General features: G+C 36.2%; 4 protein-coding genes and 1 non-coding gene across 6 annotated transcripts; 3 read left to right on the top strand and 2 right to left on the bottom strand.

Annotated features, from left to right (window-relative positions):
* The first annotated feature begins 4356 nt into the window (after positions 1-4356).
* LOC110731572 (protein BPS1, chloroplastic-like) lies at positions 4357-6633 on the top strand. Its single transcript, XM_021911436.1, has 2 exons — positions 4357-4467; positions 5354-6633. Exon 2 carries the CDS (start codon positions 5368-5370, stop codon positions 6421-6423), a length of 1056 nt encoding a protein of 351 aa, XP_021767128.1. The 5' UTR covers positions 4357-4467; positions 5354-5367; the 3' UTR covers positions 6424-6633.
* Positions 6634-10231: 3598 nt separating this feature from the next.
* LOC110731570 (mitogen-activated protein kinase homolog MMK2) lies at positions 10232-15900 on the top strand. Its single transcript, XM_021911435.1, has 6 exons — positions 10232-10552; positions 11783-11912; positions 12485-12622; positions 13296-13628; positions 14575-14758; positions 15301-15900. Exons 1-6 carry the CDS (start codon positions 10413-10415, stop codon positions 15474-15476), a joined length of 1101 nt encoding a protein of 366 aa, XP_021767127.1. The 5' UTR covers positions 10232-10412; the 3' UTR covers positions 15477-15900.
* Positions 15901-16110: 210 nt separating this feature from the next.
* TRNAV-CAC lies at positions 16111-16184 on the bottom strand. The gene has a single exon. It is a non-coding gene; the product is annotated as a tRNA-Val (tRNA).
* Positions 16185-17098: 914 nt separating this feature from the next.
* On the top strand, positions 17099-17659 carry LOC110731483 (IAA-leucine resistant 2-like). The gene has a single exon (XM_021911335.1). The coding sequence runs from the start codon at positions 17099-17101 to the stop codon at positions 17657-17659; it is 561 nt and encodes a 186-aa protein (XP_021767027.1).
* Positions 17660-18743: 1084 nt separating this feature from the next.
* Positions 18744-23816, bottom strand: LOC110731569 (mechanosensitive ion channel protein 1, mitochondrial-like). 2 transcript variants are annotated; one of them, XM_021911434.1, is made up of 8 exons: positions 23628-23816; positions 22538-23428; positions 22165-22442; positions 21334-21434; positions 20770-20877; positions 20262-20483; positions 19530-19673; positions 18744-19083 (listed from the first exon to the last, which is right to left on the bottom strand). In XM_021911434.1, exons 2-7 carry the CDS (start codon positions 23329-23331, stop codon positions 19560-19562), a joined length of 1617 nt encoding a protein of 538 aa, XP_021767126.1. In that variant the 5' UTR covers positions 23332-23428; positions 23628-23816; the 3' UTR covers positions 18744-19083; positions 19530-19559. The 2 variants fall into 2 exon arrangements, with proteins under 2 accessions (XP_021767126.1, XP_021767125.1); XM_021911433.1 differs by having other exon boundaries at positions 18744-19079.
* Positions 23817-24265: the final 449 nt, after the last annotated feature.

Genomic DNA, 24265 nt, shown 5'->3' with positions numbered 1-24265 from the left:
CTTGAACATCAAAGGTAAGCTTCCAAACTGGCTTTTGGCAGTTTTTGGGATAATGTATGTCCTTTGTCCTTCATCTCATGATGTTTTTGTTATATATGCTTCCATGACTATCCTTTTAGCACAAACTCCTATAGATTGCCTTTAATCTTTAGAGTTGGCAACTTTGGTGCGTTCTTTGACTTTTTTTCCCTCCTGGCTCCACATAGAGAGCGAGATGTCAAGATTGCCCCTTAGCTTCACTAGTAACTACAATTCGTTCATTAACTGTATGTAAGACGTTTATCCCTCTGTTAGTTGCCTAACTAGTTCGGAAACCACTCTTTCTTTTTTGTTACACCGTATATTGTTTCGCCTTTCGTATAAGGAGATGAGATGGGTAAATGCTGATACAGCTAGCTGAATCTGTTTGTCTAAATAGGAAAGTAGTTAAAACTACGATATTAGCATGTGGATGCCTTGATTACATACCAGTATACACACATTTTTATTTTCTTTGCATTGACAGTAGCATGTGAATGCTTTTAATGGTATTCAAATTTGATTGGTACTTGTTGGTACCAAGTTGCCATGAAACTGGTCTCCGAAAACAGCGGATGTACTACTATTTTTATACGGAGTACTTAAATGGAGGCTCAACCATGCAAATACAGTATGATTTCTTCAAAACAATATCTGACAGACTGACAGTATGTTTAACTACTCTATCTTATTATTGAAATGTTGTGTTGAATTGTTGATGATGCGAAATGAGCTTGACTTAACGTGCATTTTTGCATCTTAGGTAGCATGAGTTGGCTACTTAGTGTACTTCCTCCGTCTTTTAAGTGGCTTTATACTTATTTGAGCGCATCGTAATTCGTAAATAACGTGATTCAATGGGGCTACTTTTAGAATCGAGTTGTTGGATCAAGTTATACGAAGTGTATATATATCAATATCATACTTTGAATCGACGGGGCTATCTAGAATCAACTTGTTGGATGAAGTCATATAAAGTATGTAGTGATTTTCCTGCCAAAAAATTACTTCTTTGCTACTAGGAATTTTTACTTCTTTGCTACTAGGAATTTCATTTTGTCTGATACAAAGGATGACCTAGTAATGTGTCATGTGTGGGTATTTGTGGAGCGTTCGGAAAAATATGTAACATAACGTGTGCAATTTGGATTAGAACAGCATCTCTCGAATTTTCCGAAGTACGAAGTGTATCTTTACTAATACTCGGAACATTATCTTCTTTTTATAATTTACCATCGAGGCATCATAGAGAATATTTTAGATCAGAGTAGAATGGTCTTCAGTTCTTCACGTCACAAGTTTACCAAACACGAACAAAACCCATTTGTCCCATTAATAGGATTAATCAAACTACAGACAGTTTAAATGCAAAGTAAACCGTTTTTATCACCCAAATGGCCTTTCAGGATGTCGTGGGGTTTATGGAAAGTCCCCTACTTATTATCCTTTCGAGTCCCAAAAAGTAAAAAATTGTCCAAATTAAAACTCAAGGTTACAATCCACACTTTTGGATTGTCTTTGAATGTTTTGGATCCGGTGTTGAAAATTTTCGAGATGGCAAGGGTTGTATCTCAGGGTCATATGATATTGTTTGGAACCATAAGAGACTACTTGGTCACATAAATTCTTGTGGTGGTCTTGACTTAATCAAGGGATGCATGTACATAAAAGGCTAAATTGACGGTTTAAATGCAAAGTGGATTGTTCCAACCACCCAATTAGCCTCTTAAGTTGCATGGGGTCCATGGGAAGCATCTCGATCTCTTTCCTTTCCGAGCCAAAAAAGTCATAAATTTGTTCAAAATTGAAGGCTACAATCTACGATTTTGGACCAATATTGGAGGTTTTAGGGCCCTGTGTCGAAGACCTCCGAGATGGTTGGGGATGCATCTTAGGGGTCATAAAATGTTTTTTTGAAACATATGTGACCATTAGTTGTTCACATAAATGCTTATGGAGGCATTGAATTAATTAAGGGAGATGTGGCGTAAACGTTTAAGTTTATAATTTAAAGGTAAAATGGATTGTTCCAACCACCCAAATAAGCTCCTAAGATGTCATAGGGTCCCTGGGAAACACCCCCAACATCTTTCTTTTTCGGGTCAAAAAAGTAAAAAATTGTCCAAAACTGAAGGTGATAACCCACACTTTCGGACCAATATATATCAAAGATTTCGGGACCCGATGTCAAAACTTTCAAGATGATAAGGGATGCATCTCTAGCTCATGTAATGTTCTTTGGAACTATATATGCGACCACTACTCTGTCACATAAAGGAATGTGATAACCTTAAATTAACAAAGGAAGGCAATTATATAAATGGTTAAAATGACGATTTAACGGCAAAGTAGATGTGCCATGAGGTCCATAGGCAAAGTATATCCAATGATCCAAACACGTTTATAATTAGATTTACATAACAATTTTTTTTTTCCCCCTTGTATATATTTAGTAAAAGTAATTTTCTTGACGACTGTGTCTACAAAGGCAAGGCAAAAGTGTTCAAAGTTGTAGTAAGATGAATTTCTTGCTAAGTATTCTCATATTAATAAAAGCAGGCACTTGTCAAACATGAATTGATGGAAAGTGCGCATTATGATACTATGATAACAACATTGGGCATTGATCTAACTAACTCCTTTTTTTTCATCTTAATTAATTAATAGTTACAGCAAACAGTTTAAATTGGTACGCCAAGTTATGAAAATTATCTTATTTAGCTATTACGTGTTGGGATTTTCTTTCACCTAAATTTATTGTTGGATAATGTATGGTTAAAATCTTAAAACTCTTAAAGAAAGGTTTTTGAATTGAATTCCTTTATTTTCATGATATTGCCATTTAAAAAGCTACTCTTATGTCTTTTAAACTAATCTACATATTACAAAAAAGAATTGGCTAACTAACTATGATACTTCTTGTTTCAAAAAAAAAAAAAAAAAAAAAAAACCTACGATACTTCTTAACTAGGACATTTTTATTACCTAAAACGAAAAGTACTTGGAATATCATCAGTTCTCCATTTTTAAGAGTCAAATTCCACATAGTGCCGGATCTTGGGCCAAAAAGTTAGGGGGGGTCAAGGTTTGATCCCTTAACCTTTTGCTCAAAAATAACAATAATCAACCACTATGCAACAACTTTTTATGTGCAATTATGAGACATCATATTAGTTATAATCAACAACTAAAAATTACTTAGGAGGCTGAGCCCTTGCCGCCCAAACAAAGATTCGCCCTTACACATAATTTGGTATGTTGTAAAGGTGTCTAATGTATCTTACTCTATATACAATATATAAGAACAAAAGAATTTTCATAACAATTATAAGTTGTTTTTAATGGAAATATTGAAGAGGTGTTATGTGAGATGCGTAACACTATTATGCTGGTGTGACGACATGCAATGAGTCTCGCATATTGGACAATAAGTCTAAGAAGTTTCCGAGAAGTCTTATGTTTTGGGCTAGAGATTTAAAGTGAATTTTGGATTTTAGTCTTAGTTTCAAATTTAGGGTAATTAAGTCTTAAATTTAAAATATCACACCAAACATATGGTGAATTTATCTCTCTAATACATTTAGTATTAAACTACTGTATTTCAACTAAATACTCGTTGAGACAATTCCAACAAGTACTCATTTATCCGTGTTTAATTTTATGACTAAAGACAAAGTGATACATATAAATAGTGCAAACGTTAGTATGAGACATTATTTTGAAATGGAGAGAATATTCGAAAAACCAGATATCCTATTAACTACTCGGTACAACAAATAACAGTTCTCCTTCTTTGTTAAGACATAAAAAGGCCATAATATTAAGGCACAATTCTAGCACTGTATGAGTTTAGCCAGCCCCTTGTTTCAGTCCAAGCCCACGTTTTATAAACCCATTCAACATGCATTTCAACCTCAAATAAGCAAAAGCCAATACATCTTCCCATCTCATAACAAACCCTAAACAAACCGCGTAAATTGGTCATACTTGGCAGCCTCAAAATTCTAGTGATTAATCATTTTATTAGATAAAAAAATAAAATCATGGATATTTCCTACAAGTATTTTCCCCTACCATTAACTTTCTAGTACAAGCTAGAATACTCTACACGCACAAACACACATTAAAATAAACGTGACTTTCTCTCTCCACTTTAAAAATATCGCAGCCGTCCATTTTACTCATCTTAAATCCACATCGTCAAATCATTATTTAATTCCCTCAAAAAAAAAATCATTATTTAATAAAACCATTTTCCACCCTCTGATTTATCACGGTGGTCCCCACATCCGTCAACGGCTAAACCACAATCAAACAATTTCCTCTCTTATCATCCCCATCTTCATCTTCTCCTCTCATTTCTTTCTACTTTTCAACTAACATTATTTCATTTTCTCTCTCCTCTGTTTTTTCCTCTCACTTTTAAGTTCCGCTTTGATTTTCTTCCAGGTTTGTTTCTATCTTTTTTTTTAATTATTTATTAATTAATTGATTGTTTGTTTCTTGAATTTGTTGTTAATCTGTTGAATATCCAAATTTAGAGTTTATTTATTATTTTTTTAATTGAGGTTGAGTTTTTAATTTGTTTGGTTGAATTTGTCAAGAATTGTTGGATTTTGTTGTAGATCTGTTGGTTTTGATTGTGTTTATGTTAGATCTATGTGGTTTGTTGTATATAATGAAATTAATTGTTGATTTTGGGGAAAAAGTTGTTGTTTTTACTTATTTCTTAATTTGTGTTGGATTCTGGAAGTGAGAAATTGAAGAAATTGTGAGAATTTGTTCTGTGTTTAGGGTTCTTGTTCGTTGACTTTAGCAGATCTTTATAATTAGGGGTAGATGATGAGCTTGGGTTTAACTTTGAAGAACTTAGCTTAAGATTGAAGCTTAAAATGGGTTAAATTGAACTTTTGAAGGAAGAAATAAATAAAATTGCTGTCTTTTCTTAATTAAAGAGCCATGTTCTGGTGTTGTATAGTTGCTTTATCAATAGATTTAGGTTGTGAGGCTATGTTTTATGCTTCTGCTTATTTTGGCATAGATGTATGTGTATTTGATAGACTGTTGTCTTTCATTTGATGGATGGATAGTTGGATGTTTGAATGATGAGGGTTTATAATTGCAAGCCCAATAGGATAAACATGTGACAATTTGATGTTTTGGAGTTGTGATGATCAGATGTTTAGAAGTTGTGTTTAGACCTTAATTTTTGTTGCTGTCTTCTTGTTAGAAGTTTTTCCGTAATTGATTATATTTTCATTGAGAAGATGTTGATTGTAATATCTGCCAAGTTTTGGTTGCTGAATGCTTCTTTGTTGTTATTTGTTTATTTCAGTTGCTTAAAGAGGAATGAGTCGCCCGCAAGAACCACACAGGCCATTCTTCCCACATGGAAACCCTTTTCGGATGATACTTCCGAAGAGCTCTTATCTTTCCCCTAAGGTACAGGCGCTGCTGAATAAGTTCGAGGATACCTTGGCAGGAAGACTCAGAAGACTTGTTCCAAAGCACAAAGACGAGATTTTTAGCTTTTCTTGGATGATATTAGCCGTGCAGTCGCTATCTGAGACGCATAATGATATCAAATCTCTGATAACTGATCTTGAACTTCCTGTTGTCGATTGGGATGACAAATGGATAGATGTCTATTTGGACAACAGTGTGAAGTTGCTTGATATTTGCATTGCCCTCTGTTCTGAGCTGTCACGACTAAGCCAAGGGCAGCTCCTGCTCCATTGCCTGCAGCGTAATTTGGACCATAGCAGTTCAAGTGAGCTTTCGAAAGCAAAATCTTCAATTGATAGTTGGAGAAATCACATTGGTACTAAGAACCCTAGACTTGAAAATTGCTTCCCTATCATTGATAAGTTGATGGAATCATTAGAGCTGCCCAAGGTTAAGAACTCAGCCAAAGGAAAGGCTTTGATGCGTGCTATGTATGGAGTCAAGGTGCACACTTTGTTTGTCTGCGGTGCATTTATCTCTGCTTTCTCAGGCTCTGATAAAAAATTAGTAGACTTGCAAGTTGCTGGTACACACATGTGGGCAGAAGCATATAATGATCTCCAGACATTTGTGTACAGGGAGATTAGAAATTTAGTTTCAAGTAATAGGAATGTTCTTTTGAAAGAGTTGGAAGCAGTTGATACCATTGTTGGGCAAATTTATCCCATGATTCAAGAAGGCACGGAGCCTTTGAAAACTGAAGTGTTTCAGAATTGTGTTGTGGAATTAGGGACAAGAGTAGACAAACTTTCATCAGGATTAGATCTTTTGGCGAAGGAAGTGGATGGGTTTTTCCAAATAGTGTTGAGTGGACGTGATGCTTTGCTTGGTAACCTTCGACTGTCCAGCAGCGTCTTTGATTCTCCAAAAAAGTTGAAGGAGGAACAATTTGTGAGATGAATACTAGACATGCCAAGGTCGTACATAAACAGTCTAGGTATGGTTTTTATAACTGTGTTGTGGGGAAATGTATGAGATGTTCTCAAGCATATTACTATGCATATCTTGTAACTTGTAATATGTTTGTTCTGAATGAGCGCCTAAGCTTTGTACCTATGTACTATATTATGATAATGATATATGAAAGGATATTTGCTGTGTGGAACGTTACTGCTTGTTTTTCTGGCATAATATGGTTGATTGTGTTAATACGGTTAGATATTACATCAAGGATATAGCTACTTACATAATTTTATTACTCCGTAATCGCATTTTTTCATTTTCCACCTTTATGGCTGCCAATCTTACCTTGTAAAGTGTACAATCACCTGAAATTGGAAAGGCTTTGGCTCCATGTAACAGATTCTGTACTTTTTGTGTTAGCTGTACCATCTTCTACTGCTGAATGGTGCTGTAACAGAATAACATGATAATTTATTTTTTTGGAAACGAGTCAATACCAGTTCTTATCCATTTCATTCCGACGTTCCCTTGCGTGCTTAATTTTGCTGTTTCTTGGCGATGACTGATCAATTTTGTCATCCTTCTAATTAAACCAGTCTTTACCTTCCAATGTTGAGAATGTTCACCGTTTTGTTGTGCGCAATAGTTTGCTTGTTTTGTAACTTTGTTAGACTCTTAACACTGTCAATTTGGCTCAGTACGATGTTAATAATTGTATATTTGTATTGGTTGCATCAGTAGCAGCAACCCAAAAAGTGTGTGCTCTGATTTCATGTTTAACTGTTCTCCAAATACAGTTGACTCAAAAAAAAAAAAAACCTTTTATCTTTTAGTTACATCTTACATACTATGGTTGACAAACCAATTATGTAAAGGTTGGCTTTGAATTTAGTGAGTGAGTTTTGAATGTTATGTCTGAGTTCAACTTTATTCCAAGAACTAGAATAATGTGAGTTGTATGGCTCTTTTGCATCCATAGAGCATTTGTCAAGCTGCTCTTCCACATGATAATTCTTTCGGTATATTGGTGTACTTCAATCAGATGATGAAGCCAATGTTTTCCTCCTCACTCCTTGATTTACTACGGTCTACAGATTGGACAATTTGGCCTTTGGATTGCTGTAAGGCTGTAATTATTTTTTATTACAGAATGGCAGGTTGAACACTATATATATTATCATGCATTTGGTCTTTGTAGTGCTGTAGCGTCTAGTATTCAGCTGAAAGCCCTTGATAGTTGATACGTTATCATGCATCATTCGTGAGTCAGGATCTTGTTTTTTTATACGTCTTATAAACATGAACTTTAAGAAGTGAACAAGTTATCCGTTTTTATGTCTCATTTCATGCAAAATTCTTTCCTTGTGAGCAGATGACTGCTGAAATGATCAAACAGTTCATTTTCTTCTTATAAATAACCTGAAACACATGTAAACCTTTATATATGTTATCAGAGGTAGCAGTTATGGCTAGTAGATCATACTTGCTATGTCTTGCTCTCATTTTAATGTCCGTCTTTGTTTCTGCTCGTAGGCCTGCTGTTATTGAAAATGTTGAGGGTGAACTACTAGCTCCTCCAAAAGGTCCGGATGGAGGTGATGTGAGTGAGAATATTAATGCTAAGGCCTCTGTACCAGTTCCTTATCCACTGAGTACTGGCGGAGGTGGAAACAATAAAATTAGCGAGGCCTCACAAATTGATGTAAGTCAGGGTATTTATGATGAGGCCTCTGTACCACTTCCTCCACTGAATTATGGCGGAGGTGGAAAGAAGAAAATTAGCGAGGCCTCACAAACTGATGTAAGTCGGGGTGATGATGAGGCCTCAGTACCACTTCCTCCACTGAATTATGGTGTAGGTGGAAAGAAGAAAATTAGCGAGGCTTCACAAACTGATGTAAGTCAGAGTAATTATGATGAGGCCTCTGTACCACTTCCTTCTCCACTGAGTAATGGCATAGGCGGGAAGAAGAAAATTGTCGAGGCCTCACAAACTGATGCAAGACGGAATATTAATGATAAGACTGAGGGTAGAAATGGGAGACTGAATATCCAACCCAGGTCCTTGGCAGTAGGATTGATTCCCATCATTCCAGGTGGAGATGGCTCGTTCCATTTTACTTTAGGGCCTATTGATTTTGGAGGAGACATTGGATGGGGTGGGTTTACACCAGGGTATCCATATTATCAACCTCAACCGCAACCCTATGTTGTCGTCTCACCATACACATCCCAATATCCCATTGTTCCTCCATATGCACCCTTCGGGCGTTGGTATGGTCAAGGCCAATCATCACAGGGATACTTTGGTCCTTATCCATATGCGCGAGGCTATACACCAGGTTCATCTCAGACAGGAGGCTCTGCTTCAAATCAGCACAACTAGCTGCGCATACAGAACCGTAGCTCATGAAGACATGTATTGCTTAAAGAAGTGATTGATTAGGTGTATAAATAAGTTTATATGAGAAAGATGTATAAATAGTTATGGCTGCTCTTAATAATCTCAGTAATGTACTGTTATTCATCATAACAATGAACGTACTTTTGCTTGTTCATGTTTTGTCAGAATTTTGCTATTGCTTTCAACCAGGGAATTTTCAGTTGACTCTAGAACATGTTGAACAGAATCAACGCTCAAGGTGGGTTGCTATCTAAATCAGTAGATAAGGTTTTTGTTGAGAATTTCCACAGAAATTGTGTTGCTTCTTCCAATTCAGTATTTCAGTCAATAAATAATTTTCATTCTATTTTACTGTTCTTCATTTTTTTTTTCCTGTAATTTATTTATTTGTTTGAACGAATACTTTAGTTTCTCTACCTTTTGAAAAACTTTTAGAGACAGATGAGCTAGCTACTAGCTAAACGATATCAAACAAAGTAAAACGATTGAGCATAAGGAGACCGGAGAACGTGAAGCTGAATCAATCTTCCTATAAACAGAAAATGAATTGAATTTAATTTAATGTACTATTAATCTATGATAGTATGATAACATTTGTTTATAAGGTGAGTAGTAGTATATTACAAGAATTACTAGTGTGTATTGCTGGACTACTCCAAAATTAGACATAGTTTTTCCACTTAATAACACCATCAATTAATTCCCGATCAATTTAATCCTTTGTTTAATGAGTAGTAATAACTAATAAGTCATTAATCATCATTCCACTTCTAACAAACTCTTCAAAGTAACTCGTTTTAGGAGTATGGATGTATCAAGTATGGATTAGAAAACTGTGACATTATTCAAAGACTCAAAGTCAGCCCCATGAATACAAATTTCTACTCTATTTCACGCGTTGTCAATGAGGTTTTCCCACCGGCCTCATGACATTAAAAAATGACAAAAATCTACTCCTTCGGTTTTATAGGTAAAAGCTAATGAGCGTTTCCGGGGCGTTAGATAAGAGAACTAAATATGGAAATATTAAAGTAAAATTAACATTAATAATTACATCGATCGACGCGTGAATTTGTCATGCATTTCGAACTTAATATTATTTTAAGTAATATATTAAATAGTTATCTAACGTCCCGAGACGCTTGCTAGCAAGATTCTTACTAAAATTGTCATGTTCTCTTTTCTGATTTTCTTATAAAGTTTGCTCCACATGCATTTAGGAGAAGGATGGACATAAATAAATTTGTAAGAGCTTGACAAAAGATTAAAGACGAATCTCACATTGCTTAAATTCAACCAAGTTTTAAAAAAGTAAATTTACTTGTACTGTACAGAATAATCTTATAGTGACTCTTCCTGTCACCTTCTCTAAGTATTATTATGGTCTCCTATTCTCCTTAGAAATGTCAACCTTCCACCATCACCCAACAACACCCATTTCACTCTTCCTATTAATTCCTCTGAAAACCCATCTAATTATCTTTCTCTCTCCTCCAATTACTTAATCTCCCATCAAAGTTTCTTTCTCTCTCCTCCAAATTGCCAAAAAATCCCATCAAAGTGAGAACTAAAGAGAGAGAAAATGGAGCAGAACTTGAGAGGAGTACCAACTCATGGAGGAAGGTATGTACAGTACAATCTGTACGGAAACCTTTTTGAAGTTTCTAGTAAGTATGTTCCTCCTCTTCGCCCTGTTGGTCGTGGTGCTTATGGTATTGTCTGGTTAGTTTTCTTCTCCTTTTCCTGATTTTTTCTAATCATAGCTAATATTTTGTTAAATGTTAGTTGAGTTTTGTGGGTTTTTTGTATTATGAAGTATAAATAGTAAGATCTGCTTGATGCATGATTTGCTTGATCAATTAGTAGATGAAACTGATAGAAAGTTATTTACTGAAATGAGGTATTATAAGAATTGTAATGAGATATTCTTCTGGTATTATTAATGAATATTAATTATACTTAAAAAGGAGATTGATGTAGACGGGATTTGATCCGCCTCAATACCCTCGGGACTTGACTAACGAAGCTAGTTGGCATATGCATTGCGAATAGTATAGTACCAAGTATGTGACTATTTTGGCTGTGTTTTGTTTAGTGGGAAACATATTGAGTAGGCTGCGTTTGTTTATAAAAAAAAACATTTTGAGCAAAACTTATAATTTTTGTGGAAATTTAATATATGTGGAGAATTTTCTTTTTATCAATTTCCTGTCGTTAGTACTTCGTTAGATAGGTTAGGGAGGAAATTATAGGAAGAAGGGTGGTTCCGAGAAGACGGGGAAGAAATGTAGTGGAGGAGAGGAGGAAGCAAGGAAGATGTTGAATTGAGGAGTGGGAAGGAAAATGTGCATTTTTTCTTTGACTAAAGAAAATATTCTCTTCTTTTTGAGAAAAGCTTTTCAACTCAATATTTATATTTTGAAATCAGCTTATAATAATCACTCGAAGGCAAATGGAAAAAACTAGATTTTGTGGGAAAATACAGCCAAAAATTGTAATTTTCTGTATTCATCATCGTATCTCAGGTTTCAGTTGTATTTCAGTATATGATTTTGTAGATTCAAGGTTGTTTTCTTTTAGTTATTACTCCGTACTTCGTATTTGGCTGTTAAAGACTGGAAATTCCAGAGAATGGTCAGAATGCCTAGTAAAACCTCTTAATTTTTACATAAGTTTACACTATCAACTGTAGTTTGTTGTTAAAGACTCTACTAATAGACTACGCAGGAGTTGCTTTGCATTTAATCTTATGTGTTTAGAAGCATAAGATGCCATCATGACTTAGTGGTCTCTTAGGCTTTACTCTTGCTTTTGCTTGCTTATTATTTAACTGAAGATCAAAACTCATGAGCTTTTGTGCTTTTGATACTTAAGCTAGCCTATTGCTACTACAGATGTGTTTGTAGTTGTTTACTAATGATGGTCAACTTGATTTTTTTATCATTTTCTCAGTGCTGCTGTCAATTCAGAAACACAAGAAGAAGTAGCAATCAAGAAGGTCAGCAATGCATTTCATAACAGAATTGATGCCAAAAGAATACTCCGTGAAATCAAACTTCTTCGTCACATGAATCATGACAATGTAAGTTTTATTATTCAGTGTTTTGTAATGGTGATTTTAAGGTATATATATTAAAATTACTATCCCTTTTTCATAACCATGACATTTTGAAAGGTATATATATTAAAATTACTATCCCTTTTTCATAACCATGACATTTTGATGGTATAGGTAGCACATTTTCTTGTTTGTTGCAACTAACCAAACATAAACACTTTCTTTCACTTTTCAGTTTTCTTTGCTCCAAAACTCAAAAGCCATGATCAATATTATGAGTTGGAATCTCTTATTGCAAGAACATACTGTTTAGATTTCTTTTTGCATAGACTTTACTGCATTGATTTGAAACCCCACTACACTGAAGTATTCCGAACAAGTGCTGCAAATCATTTAAACGAAGATAATCAATATGACATTTAGAAGTTGAACTCGTGTGCATTGTTATATGATTCTACTCTTTATTTTAAGTTACTTTATACGAAGTATATTATTTTATTTTTTGAGGAGTTTATGACTCCTATTCATTTTAGAGATTTTTTTAGTTGTGAGTTTCAATGTTGTCTTCTAATTGGTCAATTTTCGTCCTAGCACAGGTTATCTCCATCCGGGACATAATACGACCTCCACAGAAAGAGAACTTCAATGATGTATATATGGTTCATGAACTGGTGGATACTGATCTTCACCAAATAATACGATCCAACCAACAGTTAACAGATGATCATTGTCGGGTATGTTTGTATGAAGTTGTAGATGTTTTTGAAATTATTAGTTTAATGAACAATACCTTTCTTAGTCAATAATCAATCTGAAGTTGAACGTTTGTGTCTAGCTTTAACTGTGTTGATGAATAATATTATTTCACTCCCATGTCTCTCATAAGAGGAAAATGTGGAATTTGGCTGTCTTAGCTTAAAATATTAGACATTTGTCTTCATTAATAATCTTCTAGTTGAAACTTGAAAGGCTGTTTTGTCTGTTTTCTTCTAAGTGAAAAGATTAAATACGACAAAAGCTTAATGTTTGAAAAGCATTGGCTTGTTTTTTCTCTTGGCCTTTTTCTCTATCCTTCTAAGAGTTGATACAAATGATTGAGGGTCAAAATGTCGAATCCTTTTGCTCATCTTTTAGTTGCCATTGCCTGCGTCCTTGCTACTTTGAATTTGATGCCTAACAAATGATTGATGGTCAAAAAGATTAAATACGACAAAAGCTTAATGTTTGAAAAGCATTGGCTTGTTTTTTCTCTTGGCCTTTTTCTCAACCCTTCTAAGAGTTGATACAAATGATTGAGGGTCAAAATGTCAAATCCTTTTGCTCATCTTTTAGTTGCCATTGCCTGCATCCTTGCTACTTTGAATTTGATGCCTAACAAATGATTGATGGTCAAAATTTTTTTCACAGTATTTTCTCTATCAAATATTACGAGGCTTGAAGTACATTCACTCGGCTGGTGTGCTGCACCGTGATCTGAAACCTAGCAATTTGCTAATGAATGCGAACTGTGACCTTAAGATTGGAGACTTTGGACTTGCAAGAACAACTTCAGAAACCGATTTCATGACCGAGTATGTTGTCACTCGGTGGTATCGAGCTCCAGAATTGCTTTTAAACTGTTCCGAGTACACTGCTGCAATTGATACTTGGTCTGTTGGATGCATACTTGGGGAAATCATGACCAGAGAACCCCTTTTCCCTGGAAAGGATTATGTTCATCAGCTGAAACTTGTTACTGAGGTAGGTTCTTATGTTTAAAATATTGATATTTCTAGTCATAAGAATATAAATTCTTTCTAATAGCATGAAGTCAGAGAACTTTTGTTTTTTTTTGGTCATTTTTTCCCCTAGACTACACAGCTGCCAGTCTCACTACCTTTTTACTCATTCTACCCAATGATAACCTAGTAGCATACAGTACAGTAATTGCTTGTAAAGCCCGGAAAAACTGTAGTCTGTTGTGACTTGTGAGATTTCAAACATATTTCTCTTGTGTATCCAAGATAAATGTAGCCTCATCAAACAGGATATTGTCTGGATAGAGTGGTCTGTGGATTTTTGACTGAAAATTGGCAGGAAAAGATGATAAATCCTGCAAATTCTATGTTTTATACATGCTTATCACTTACTGAGATCTGTTGGCTAAGAAGCTATGTTAAAATTATAATTTTCCTCAGTTGTCCTGTTGGTCTGGTGTTATTACTCATTACTGTATAATAACATTATTTTGCTAGTCAATTCACCATATCATTCTACCCGATACGCCAATGCCTTCAACAAAGCTCCCACCTAGGCTGGTATACTGAGACTACTGACTTATATCTGCAGCCATACCTTTAAAAATACAGAGAGGCTGTATCCCAATGATTGCAAAGAGGCTGCATGAATGCCCCCTTGATTTACTAGTCAGCCGTCTGTACAACTGCATTCCAAATACTCCTTATGAATTAATAGTGTGAGAGGTTTTCTTTAGTCCATACTAATCCATAGTTAAAAAATTGTTATTAGATGATTTAATGACATCTTATAGTAATTCATCTTTATCAAATTAATGGAACTCTGTTATTTGCTTATTCAAGTACCCTCCATTTATTCCCTTTTGTGGTCTTTATTGTCTGGAGTCCCTAAAGTGTCACAATTTGGAAAGTCTTGACATATTTATTATGGCTCTTTTATCTCTTGGCAGCTCATAGGTTCACCTGATGACTCCAGTATAGCATTCCTACAGAGTGAGAATGCTAAAAGATATGTTAGGCAGCTTCCTCAATATCCAAGGCAACAACTCTCTGCTAAATTTCCAAATGCTTCTCCGTTGGCTATTGATTTGCTGGAGAAAATGCTCGTCTTTGATCCCAGCAAGCGTATGACAGGTATCATGATTTAAGAAAATTATCATTATGAATGAAATATGCAACTATTCGTTGGAGAAGGCATGATTTGGATTGCCCAGTGACTTGTAAGCTAGAGGCTTAATCGAGTTGAGTTGAGCCTGTCAGGTTCAGATGAGGTTTATTTTGCGAGTTAGGTTTACTTAGGTTTTTCCGTGGGATCGGGAAGAAGGAAAAGGCAGGATGGAGTGTGCATGTGCAAGAGAAGAGGAAAGGGAGATTGAGTAGAACATGGAAATTGGTTAATGGCTTGCATTGTTAATCAGTTAAAAAGATAGACAATTTGAGAGCAAAGGGTAGAAAAAATTGAGGGAAAACAGATCACAAGCAGGCAGACTGTAGAGAAGGCTGAGGTAGGAGTGGTTAGTTTCGCTTCAAAGGGGAGGGTAGGATGAGAAAAATTAGTATAGCCTGTTTCCTGGTTAGGCCTTCTTGAGGCAGCTTGGCTTAGTTTAGCTCGTCTTTGAATTCATACCAGTATTTGTTGAATACCAATTTAACGCTTTTTCTCTGATTTTGTTCAGTTAACGAGGCACTCTGCCATCCATACCTTGCCCCTCTACACGACATAAATGAGGAACCTATTTGTCCCCAGCCATTCAGTTTTGATTTTGAGCAGCCATCTTTCACAGAAGAGAATATCAAAGAGCTCATTTGGAGGGAGTCCGTGTCATTCAACCCAGATCCCCTCATTGGTTAATTGTTGTACCAGAAGTGACTTTCTTTCAAGAGACGATGAAAGTGAAATGTGACATGGTGATAAACAGTGGTATAAAGCCCTCTTTGTTCTGAAGAATAGCAGAATGTAAATTGCTTATAATAGATGTTATGGTATATCACTGCTTACCATAAAATCTATGGAGATTCCTTTAAGTGCCACTGAAATGGTGTTGAGGCAAAAATGCATGTACATACAGCACGATTCTCACTATTAGACGATTTTTTTATACCTTGTTACCTTAGGAATGTGGATTTTTTCTGTCTTGTTGGATGATGTAGCATCTTGTTGTATCAAATAATTGATTCAGTGCGCTATTGTTACATAATATTTGACATTAGATTGTATGAGTATCATACTTGATCACATTTTTCTATATGAATATCCTTTAAGTTTAAGCTCGATATTATCAACTGTATGTCACTTTGCATTTCCAGAATCCTCCTCATATTTTGCTGTCCTCTCTACTGCTCTACGTCTGAGCATTTCCGGGGCGTCTTTTTCTTCCTTTCATAGTTTCCATTAAAATGACGATAAAAATGAAAATTATTACTCCATTACTGTGTAGTATACCAGCAAATCAAGAGAGGTAAAAAAAAATCTTTTATTTTAAAAATGTCTGAGCCCGGGTTCGAACCGGGGACCTCTAGTGTGTGAGACTAGCGTGATAACCGACTACACCACCCAGACTTTGATGCTATTACTGAAAACAAGACACTAATTACTCCCAATTTATTGGAAGTAGACTATTAGTTTATATTAGATGTATTTTGAGAAAAATAAATAATAAATAAATTATCAAAGTTTGATCACAATAAGAATACAAACATCTAATTACCGGTGCTAATGATTTTTTTTTTTTTTTGGATAAGGAAGACAAAGGTCTGTCCCAATTACATTGTACTGTAATAACAACTATACTTGTGAAGTTATTGATTAGTATAAGTATAGTTGGTTGTTGAGCTTCTAATGCATTAGTATTCCCAACGCTCGACTGTTCACATTTCCAAACACCCCTTTTCACTCTTTGCTACTCATAAGTCGGAATCACTAGTCATACGAATTACGAAGTACTGAGTATAAACCCATCTTTCTCCTCTCCTAACGTCCAGCTCAATTTCAACTTGCATATTCATACTAGAATCATTTTTTACGACATGATCTTGGCGTCTCTTTCGCTACACTTGAACCCTTTATGAATACTAGATTTGTTTATCCATCTCCGAAGGCAGCCTCCTCTTATAATCCTTCCTGTTTGATGGACTATGTTGTCCACTTGATGAACAAGCACCTAGTTGATAATTACTACTTTAAGAGAGTAGCTCCTGACTACCATCCATATACTTTGGCGTATTATTTTGGATTCAGTGTCTTCATGCTGGCCGTGAGGCCAATACCCTTAACTCTGAGCAGCACCAATTCTTGATGCATTATCTGGACCGCCACCCCCTGGAATCTCTTCCAGTGGCAGCTCCCCTTCTTCCTCATTTCAAAACTCTCTGCACTTCGGAGATACAGATCATGAAAAATAATTATGGTTTGGTCTACCCCAGCATCCCATCTCCTGCACCAGCAGCAGTAACAGCGCCTTCTTTCTCCCCAACATGCCTGGGATTATCGCTCTCTTGGAGGATCTGAACCTGCTAATTAACGGTGACCCCCAGGTGATTCCTTCTATGGGAAAGCACATCTCTGTTCAGGAAGCCGGAAACCAAACTAAGGTTTTTGGATACTATAGGTTTCCACCTCTCAATCAAAGGTCTGATTTTGAGAAATATGCTCTTTGCTCCCCGGGTCTGCAGTATGCCTTCGAAGCAGACAAGTGTCTGAACAAGTCATTTGCTGATAGCTATCATAACTTCGACTTTCCCACCACTCATGCTAACGACAATCTTCGCCCTATAGCCAACTTTTTGCACATGAATAATTCCATGGCTTGGTTTCATCAAGTCAAGGCTGTTGCTGCAACCGTAGCGAAATACTTCACTGGGTCAGGGACTCTGGCCGACTGCGCCCCCCATGGAGTAACTGCCAACCAGTATGTCTGTGTTATGCAGCCCCCTGCTACCAAGAAGATCACTCCTCGCCACTCAGCTGATAAGAGAGCCCTTTTTCCCTTTGCTCTCCGCCTCACCACCAGTCACCAACCCAAATCCACACACTGAGGCCTTGGCTGCTCTGGCTCAAACGCATATCCAGATGTTCATTGGCCATCCCTACCTTAGTCAGTTTGGACACCCAGTCAGGTCAGGTCCGTTCTGGGCATTTCGCCCTATAGCAAAATCAGAGGTTGATGACTCTTCTTACCTCTCTCTCTCGAGATACGTCAAGAGGCTCATGAAATATAAGTAATGATCAACCATCTTTGATTTTGCCTATTTCAGTTTTTTAATCTTTGTTCTGTAACTATTGTTTTAGTTCAGTTGCTCAAACTTTTCTCCAAAACAAAGTCTGGGTAGTGTAGTGGATATCACCCTAGTTTCACCAGCAAAGTTTCAGAATTATATTTAGCAGTTTGATGCTGTAGGAATTTCCATTCTATCGAGTACCAGTAAATCTTTTCTTTTCAGATAGAAGGCGCTTTTACTAATCTGATTGACCTCCAAGAGATCAAGAACTGTTCTTGCCTATCAATCTGTATCTATGAAAAATTATAATTTCTCCATTAGTCCTTATAATTTAGGACAGAAATCTATTGTAATTCCTCCCTACATAATAAGTCACTATCCAACGATAACCAGTCAAAATATAAACTTTCCTATACTGCTTTAAACAAGACTACATCAATTTAATGGATACCAAGTTTAAAATTGACCCCAAACCAAATGTGGCCTGATATTCAAAGATGACAGGAGTAAATACATAACCAACTACGAATAAGTCCTAATTTCTTATAATGCCACCTATATGCACTCTCGTAAGAATTGGAAACTGTTTTTTCAGCACTTAGACTACATTTAGTATACTTTATAGGAAAAAAAGGTTGACAGATAGCTAATATGTGCAATGGAGGGAAGAACACTAAGGGAAATAACATCTTGTGACCTTTTCTTATCTTTAAAGGCGATGATTTGCCTTTTTTAGGGGTAAATATTGAAATCTCGTAAAAAATAAAGTAAAATTTTCTCAGCCAAGATTCGTATTTGGGGGGAGGGGGGTGTCATGGGAGAAGGGGGTCATGGGAGAGGAGGGGCATTACGATAGAAATAAAGATGAAAATTCCAATCTACATTCCGAGATAGCACAAAGGCCTCCACAATCCACCATTCATCCACCATTCTTTGATTAAAACCAAATACGAATTATTAACAAGCTGATGCAGTTTCTATGATGATCACAGACAATCAAAATTTCTAACAAGAGTCAAAATTTTCCTATTTTTTAAACAGCATACTGTAATCTGTAATATGAAGCAGCAGTGTAACGTACTTAACATAAATGTGCCCTTTCACGAATATGGAAATTTCTTGCGTTCAATTCCTCCCTGACTTGCACAGCTAGAACAAGAGAAGTTATAGTAATCACCTTCGGTGTGTCATGCCTTGTATGTCTTTGAGTCAATGGTGAAGACGAGTAGACAACGAACTACCTCCATCCAAAATACCACAACTTTATTAGTAAAAAAAAAAAGAGGGAAATACGAAGTGGAAGAAATAGATTTTTCTAGAACAAATTTAATACTGAACATTTAGGTAGGAAAACGGGTATATGCAATCTTTACTCTTTAGTATTACTTGTAAAAAGTTATTCCCTCAGTACAATTTTTGAATGTCCAAGGAGTATTTTGGTGAAATCTTGATACACCCTCAATTTAGAGGGATAGGAGTATTGGGGATTTTTGGACTGTCAAGACTGATGCCAGATAGTATATTAGTCTAGCTACAAACCAGCTAGGACATGAACATGGCTGATAATATCTTATGGATATCAATGAGCACAGTATATATGAAGACGAAAAAAAAAGGACCATAGTTCAAAGTTCAAGTATCAAGTTGAATGCCTGAATTGGGGACTAATAAAGTCAGATTGGCAAACCTAAGTGCTGGATGTTTCAATCTGAAAAAATCACTGGCTTATCAGATCTTGCTGTGTATTGCCCAACGAAACACCATGCTGCTGAATGATCTGGATGCACTTTAGCAGGATATCTTGTTCCGTGGAATACCTCTCTGCTTTGCTCTACAATCACCAGAAAATGGTAAATATATATCAATTGAAGTCTGACAAGAAAGAAGAAACACCCGCAGGGAAGAAAAGTGAGAAATGTCTACCTAGGAAATAATGTATAGGAGAGAAACTAAAATGAAATCCTTGCCTTTTACAAGAAGCCATCACCCCCATATTGCACATGTACTATGATGATGTATAAGCCTAGGTGGGTGTAATAAACTGCCATAAATTTCAGGCACTAAAGAACTCAAACTTCTCAGTCATCGGACCTCAGTCTTTAACATAATATTTGAACCTTTATAAACAAAAAGTAAATCCAATGGACCAAGAAATCAAGAGCGTGTTTGGAATACATAAAACAAATTCATGTTATACTGGCAACAATGGGAGCAGGAACCTGATAATTTTAACTGCAGTACTCAAAGAAACGCAGGATATAAAACCTTTTGCTAAAAGTGAATTAGCAACATTTTTAGCAATTCCGCCAGCTTCAAAGCACCATATGCTCTATTGTTTAGATATTATTAACGTACATCTTATATATAAATTATACTTTCTGAAGAAAAGTGTATACGAATTAGTGCACAGGGGAAGTACCAGCTGTTGGAGATTGCATCCAAGAGTCAGTTCAGCATATGAATTCTCAATGCGAGGGAGGTAGCAGTAAGGAGCCTCACGTCCCAAGAAAACTTTTGGATACGAATCTAGCATTGACTTTATGTCAGCTGAAACCTGGGGAATTTTTTCCATATTTCTGAATTGCAGTGGGATTTTACTGATAAAAGCACGCCACCCAGCTCGAGACTTGTTCACAATGACCTGCCAAATGTGACAATGACCCAAAGTAAACAAAACATATTCATGTACTGTTGCAATCAAGATTCGTGATAATAATCAACTTATTTTCAGGATCTGTATAATAAAATTAAGCACAATTAAGATGTTGACAGGGCAATCAGCAAAATGCACTTAATTCCCAAGGGTAAATTAAAAATTCAAACTGCAGAGCAGCAAGACTGATTCACTAATGCAAACTAGCAGTCAAGAAAAAAGTAACTGTAAATTCTTGAAAGAGCTATAGAGCTAGAGACAGAAAAGCTTTCACCTGGTTGGAGAAAATAGAATTCGGAACTATTACTGGAAACTTTTCAACATTCAATAATGATGTAGTAGTTAAACCCATCTCCACCACTTGACCTTCTATTGATCCAGCCTGCAAAAAATAAACAGCCACAGACGAGGGAGACATAAACAAACCAAGCTACAAAAGAAACCCACTCACAAAAGGAGAAATTAACAGGGAAAAAAAAAAAAAAAAATTTACAGGTCTACAGCTGAATAAACCCAATAAGGCTATTAAACTGAAGAAAAGGGGGCCTAGAAACTCAAAGGTACAAGCTATTACTATCAAATAAATTAAAGCCATAACCAAGCAACTGTATATACAGCATGCTACCCTTCACGTTCACGCCACATAACAAAGACCCTGAACTTTGATGAGCTACTTTCAGAAAACAGAAGGGGATAGAATCAATGCAGTCACAGCAAAAACATATGCAAGACCTGTTAACATAACTAAAGGCATTGCTAAAACCAGGGAAGGGTAATGCTCAGACAAGGAGTTTTATTTTGCTAATAATAAAATTGAAAGAGAGATTAGGAAGCATGCCTTAATGGTATCTCCAAGTGAAAATGGCTTAGAGAACTGAATTGACAAGCCACTAAGCACATTACCAAGGATGTCCCTTGCCGCAAATGCAGTAGCCACTCCTGGACAAAGAAGAACAGAAGAAAATTTAATGCACAAACACACACTTGAGTAGCCAATATGATAATTAGCAGACTTTAAACTATGATAAGTTAGGCACAGGATGATAGGATAACAAGTAGATACATGTAAACTTTATTAAGTGGCAAAGATAAAATTTCTGCAATTTGGTAGAGTGCTGCAGAAACTATGGCCTGAGAATCTTTTTTTCCTTTAGTTTCTTCTTCTTAAGGCGTTAGAGTGGAAATTTAAACCAAAAGAGCCATCCACTTATTGCGAAAATCAAGGTCAATAAAGTGTTTCTCACTAGAACTGGCTAATTAAGCATAGAGCACAAAAGAGCTAGAGAAAATTTGTTACATCTGTATTCCTCCCACAGTTTTTTGGTCCTGCCCTCTCTTCACCATGCCATTGACACAGGAAAAAGATCCACATCACCCCAAAATGAAAATTCTATCAAAGTAATTATCACAACTCAAGTTGAATGAGAATTAATATGTTGTAGTCTGAACAAGCTCTGGCAGTTTCTTTGAAGATGCCTAACATGCAATATGATGAATAAGTCACACACAGGCATATGATCTCAGAAGAGCGATAAGTGCCTTCACTTTGCCATTATGAATCTATACTATCATAAGGCTCATATTGTGATACTGGAAATTAATGTTCACAACAAAACATGTAAGAAAAGAATAGAAGAACATGCCCAGTTTAGAAGTTTGGAATACTCACCCCCAATACCACCAACGGTAATAATAGACTGAACAGCCACACCAGATGCTTCTGCTATAGCCATAATTCCAACAGCTAGAAGGCCAACAGAGGAAATCTTGTCCAAAGTAAGCAGCCTTTCACGATCAAGCAGTTGAAGTTTTTCAGAAGCCAGGGCACGAGCAAACAAATTAGTCTTCCAACGTTGCACAAACCATACAAGTGAAAGGGCAACTGCCCCTTTCCAAGCCTGACCAATCAGCTGGGATGCAACAGCATCTGGAGCAATCAAATGGCATCTGCATATCCACAGAAGCTGTATTGTTTAATTTATCTGAGTAAACATTATCTGACAAACAAAATACAAGAATAATATGTAAGTAATACCACTGACATTTCAGAAATCACCATGAAAGTTGTCAGAGAGCGTACTGGACCCTCTAATGCACCCCAAACACTCTTCTCGTATGCTACATTAATAGCAAATATGCTTCCAGTTCCAGACAGCAAAGCAGCCGATCCTCGGTTAGAATAATTGTGCAATTTCCTCAAAATACTTGGCATGACCAGCCACGCCAGTAAAGCAGCAGTGAATGTGCCACCAACAGGTACCACAACATCTTTAAGGTATGGATGAGAATCCATCACTTGCTGCGCATAAGGAGTTAACTCATCAGAGGCTTCCTTAGCCTTTTGCGCAGTGATATTAGCTGCATCTACAACAGATTTCCATACATCCTTAAGTTTATCAACCCACTCAGAACTCCCAACAGTCCCATCACCACCTCCACTAACACTTGCATCTCCTATTCCAGAAGCTTCCTGAACATCAAGGCCCTTATTATCCCCTTTACTACCACCGAACGACGAATATGACAGGAAACCCGACATAGATGTTAAAGGGAAGCTACTCAAAACCCGGTAACTTGACAATGTGGGTGAAAATGTTGAACCATAATTGGGTTTACACAGCTGGGCACAAGCTCTAGGCTCAAAACTCAACATACTACAATGAGTATCAGTGTGATTATTGTGACCCTTGTAACCAACAATAGGTCTAGCATGAATATGATCACCAGCTCTCATATTATTCATATAAGCATAATTCAACCCAGATGCCATTGATTTTGATGAAGAAAAAACAGACCCAGAAAGCGATTTCAACTTCGGAGACAAAATTCTCGCCATTATCACTAACCTAAATTCACAAGATTATCTAATTTCTGACCAATTTCACCATTTACAAAACTTGAACAAAAACCCACCAAAATTACCCACTTCAAAACTGCAAATTAAAAAGATAAACAATTAGGGTACTCAAATTTAGCAACACCCGAACAAATATAATAGAGAAATTTCAGCATTACGAAGCGAAAGATCAAGATAAATTATCTGGGTAATTTCCTAAGCGCTGCATTTGACATGATAATGGAATTTCAAAGTACAAAGAAACATATAACGAAGGAATTAAAGAAAATTTTCACCTGTTTTGATAGTGCAGAAGCATGGATGGATTCTTGAAAGAAGCTTGAATTCAATCTATGGAAGATGTCGAGGAGAGTCATTCTTTTTGTTGTTCATCAAGTCAAAATGAAGCTGGTATGCAGCACAGCGCGCGTGTTGGTATTTCAATGAAATTTTGCGAAAGAGGAAAATAAAGGAGGTTCTTGCGATAAAAGAGGCCTGACTGATGTCCGAAGCCGTTTATTGGGCTGATTAGAATGTCGTCGTTGTTATGGTAAAGATGGCATTGGGCCAAGCTGCCTTACTAAAGTACGGAACAATACGATATGACATGTTTTTATATTTATGGGGTTTTAAGAAAAAGGTAAAATTAGTGAAAATAGACTTGAAATTAAGAATGATACGACACAACATAATGGTAGGAACGTTGGGTCGTGACTATCTTACGATATGCGGAAATTTACAAAATATTAAGGATGACAATTCTCATTTACTTGAAGAAATTTATTGACTTGTGCAATGTTTTTTTCACCTTTTTTCTACTTATTTCATAAAAAAAATAGTTCAGATAAAATATGTTAAGAAAAAATAAGTTTGAAAATTGTTATAAACAGCTGGATGTACGGTGCACCCAACTAATCCAAAGGTTAGTTTTTGC

Source organism: Chenopodium quinoa, unplaced genomic scaffold (genome assembly GCF_001683475.1).
Source record: "Chenopodium quinoa cultivar QQ74 unplaced genomic scaffold, ASM168347v1, whole genome shotgun sequence".
Taxonomy (NCBI): Eukaryota; Viridiplantae; Streptophyta; class Magnoliopsida; order Caryophyllales; family Amaranthaceae; genus Chenopodium; species Chenopodium quinoa.
The sequence above is the reverse complement of the archived record's forward strand: the minus strand, read 5'-3'. Positions and strand labels throughout refer to the sequence as shown.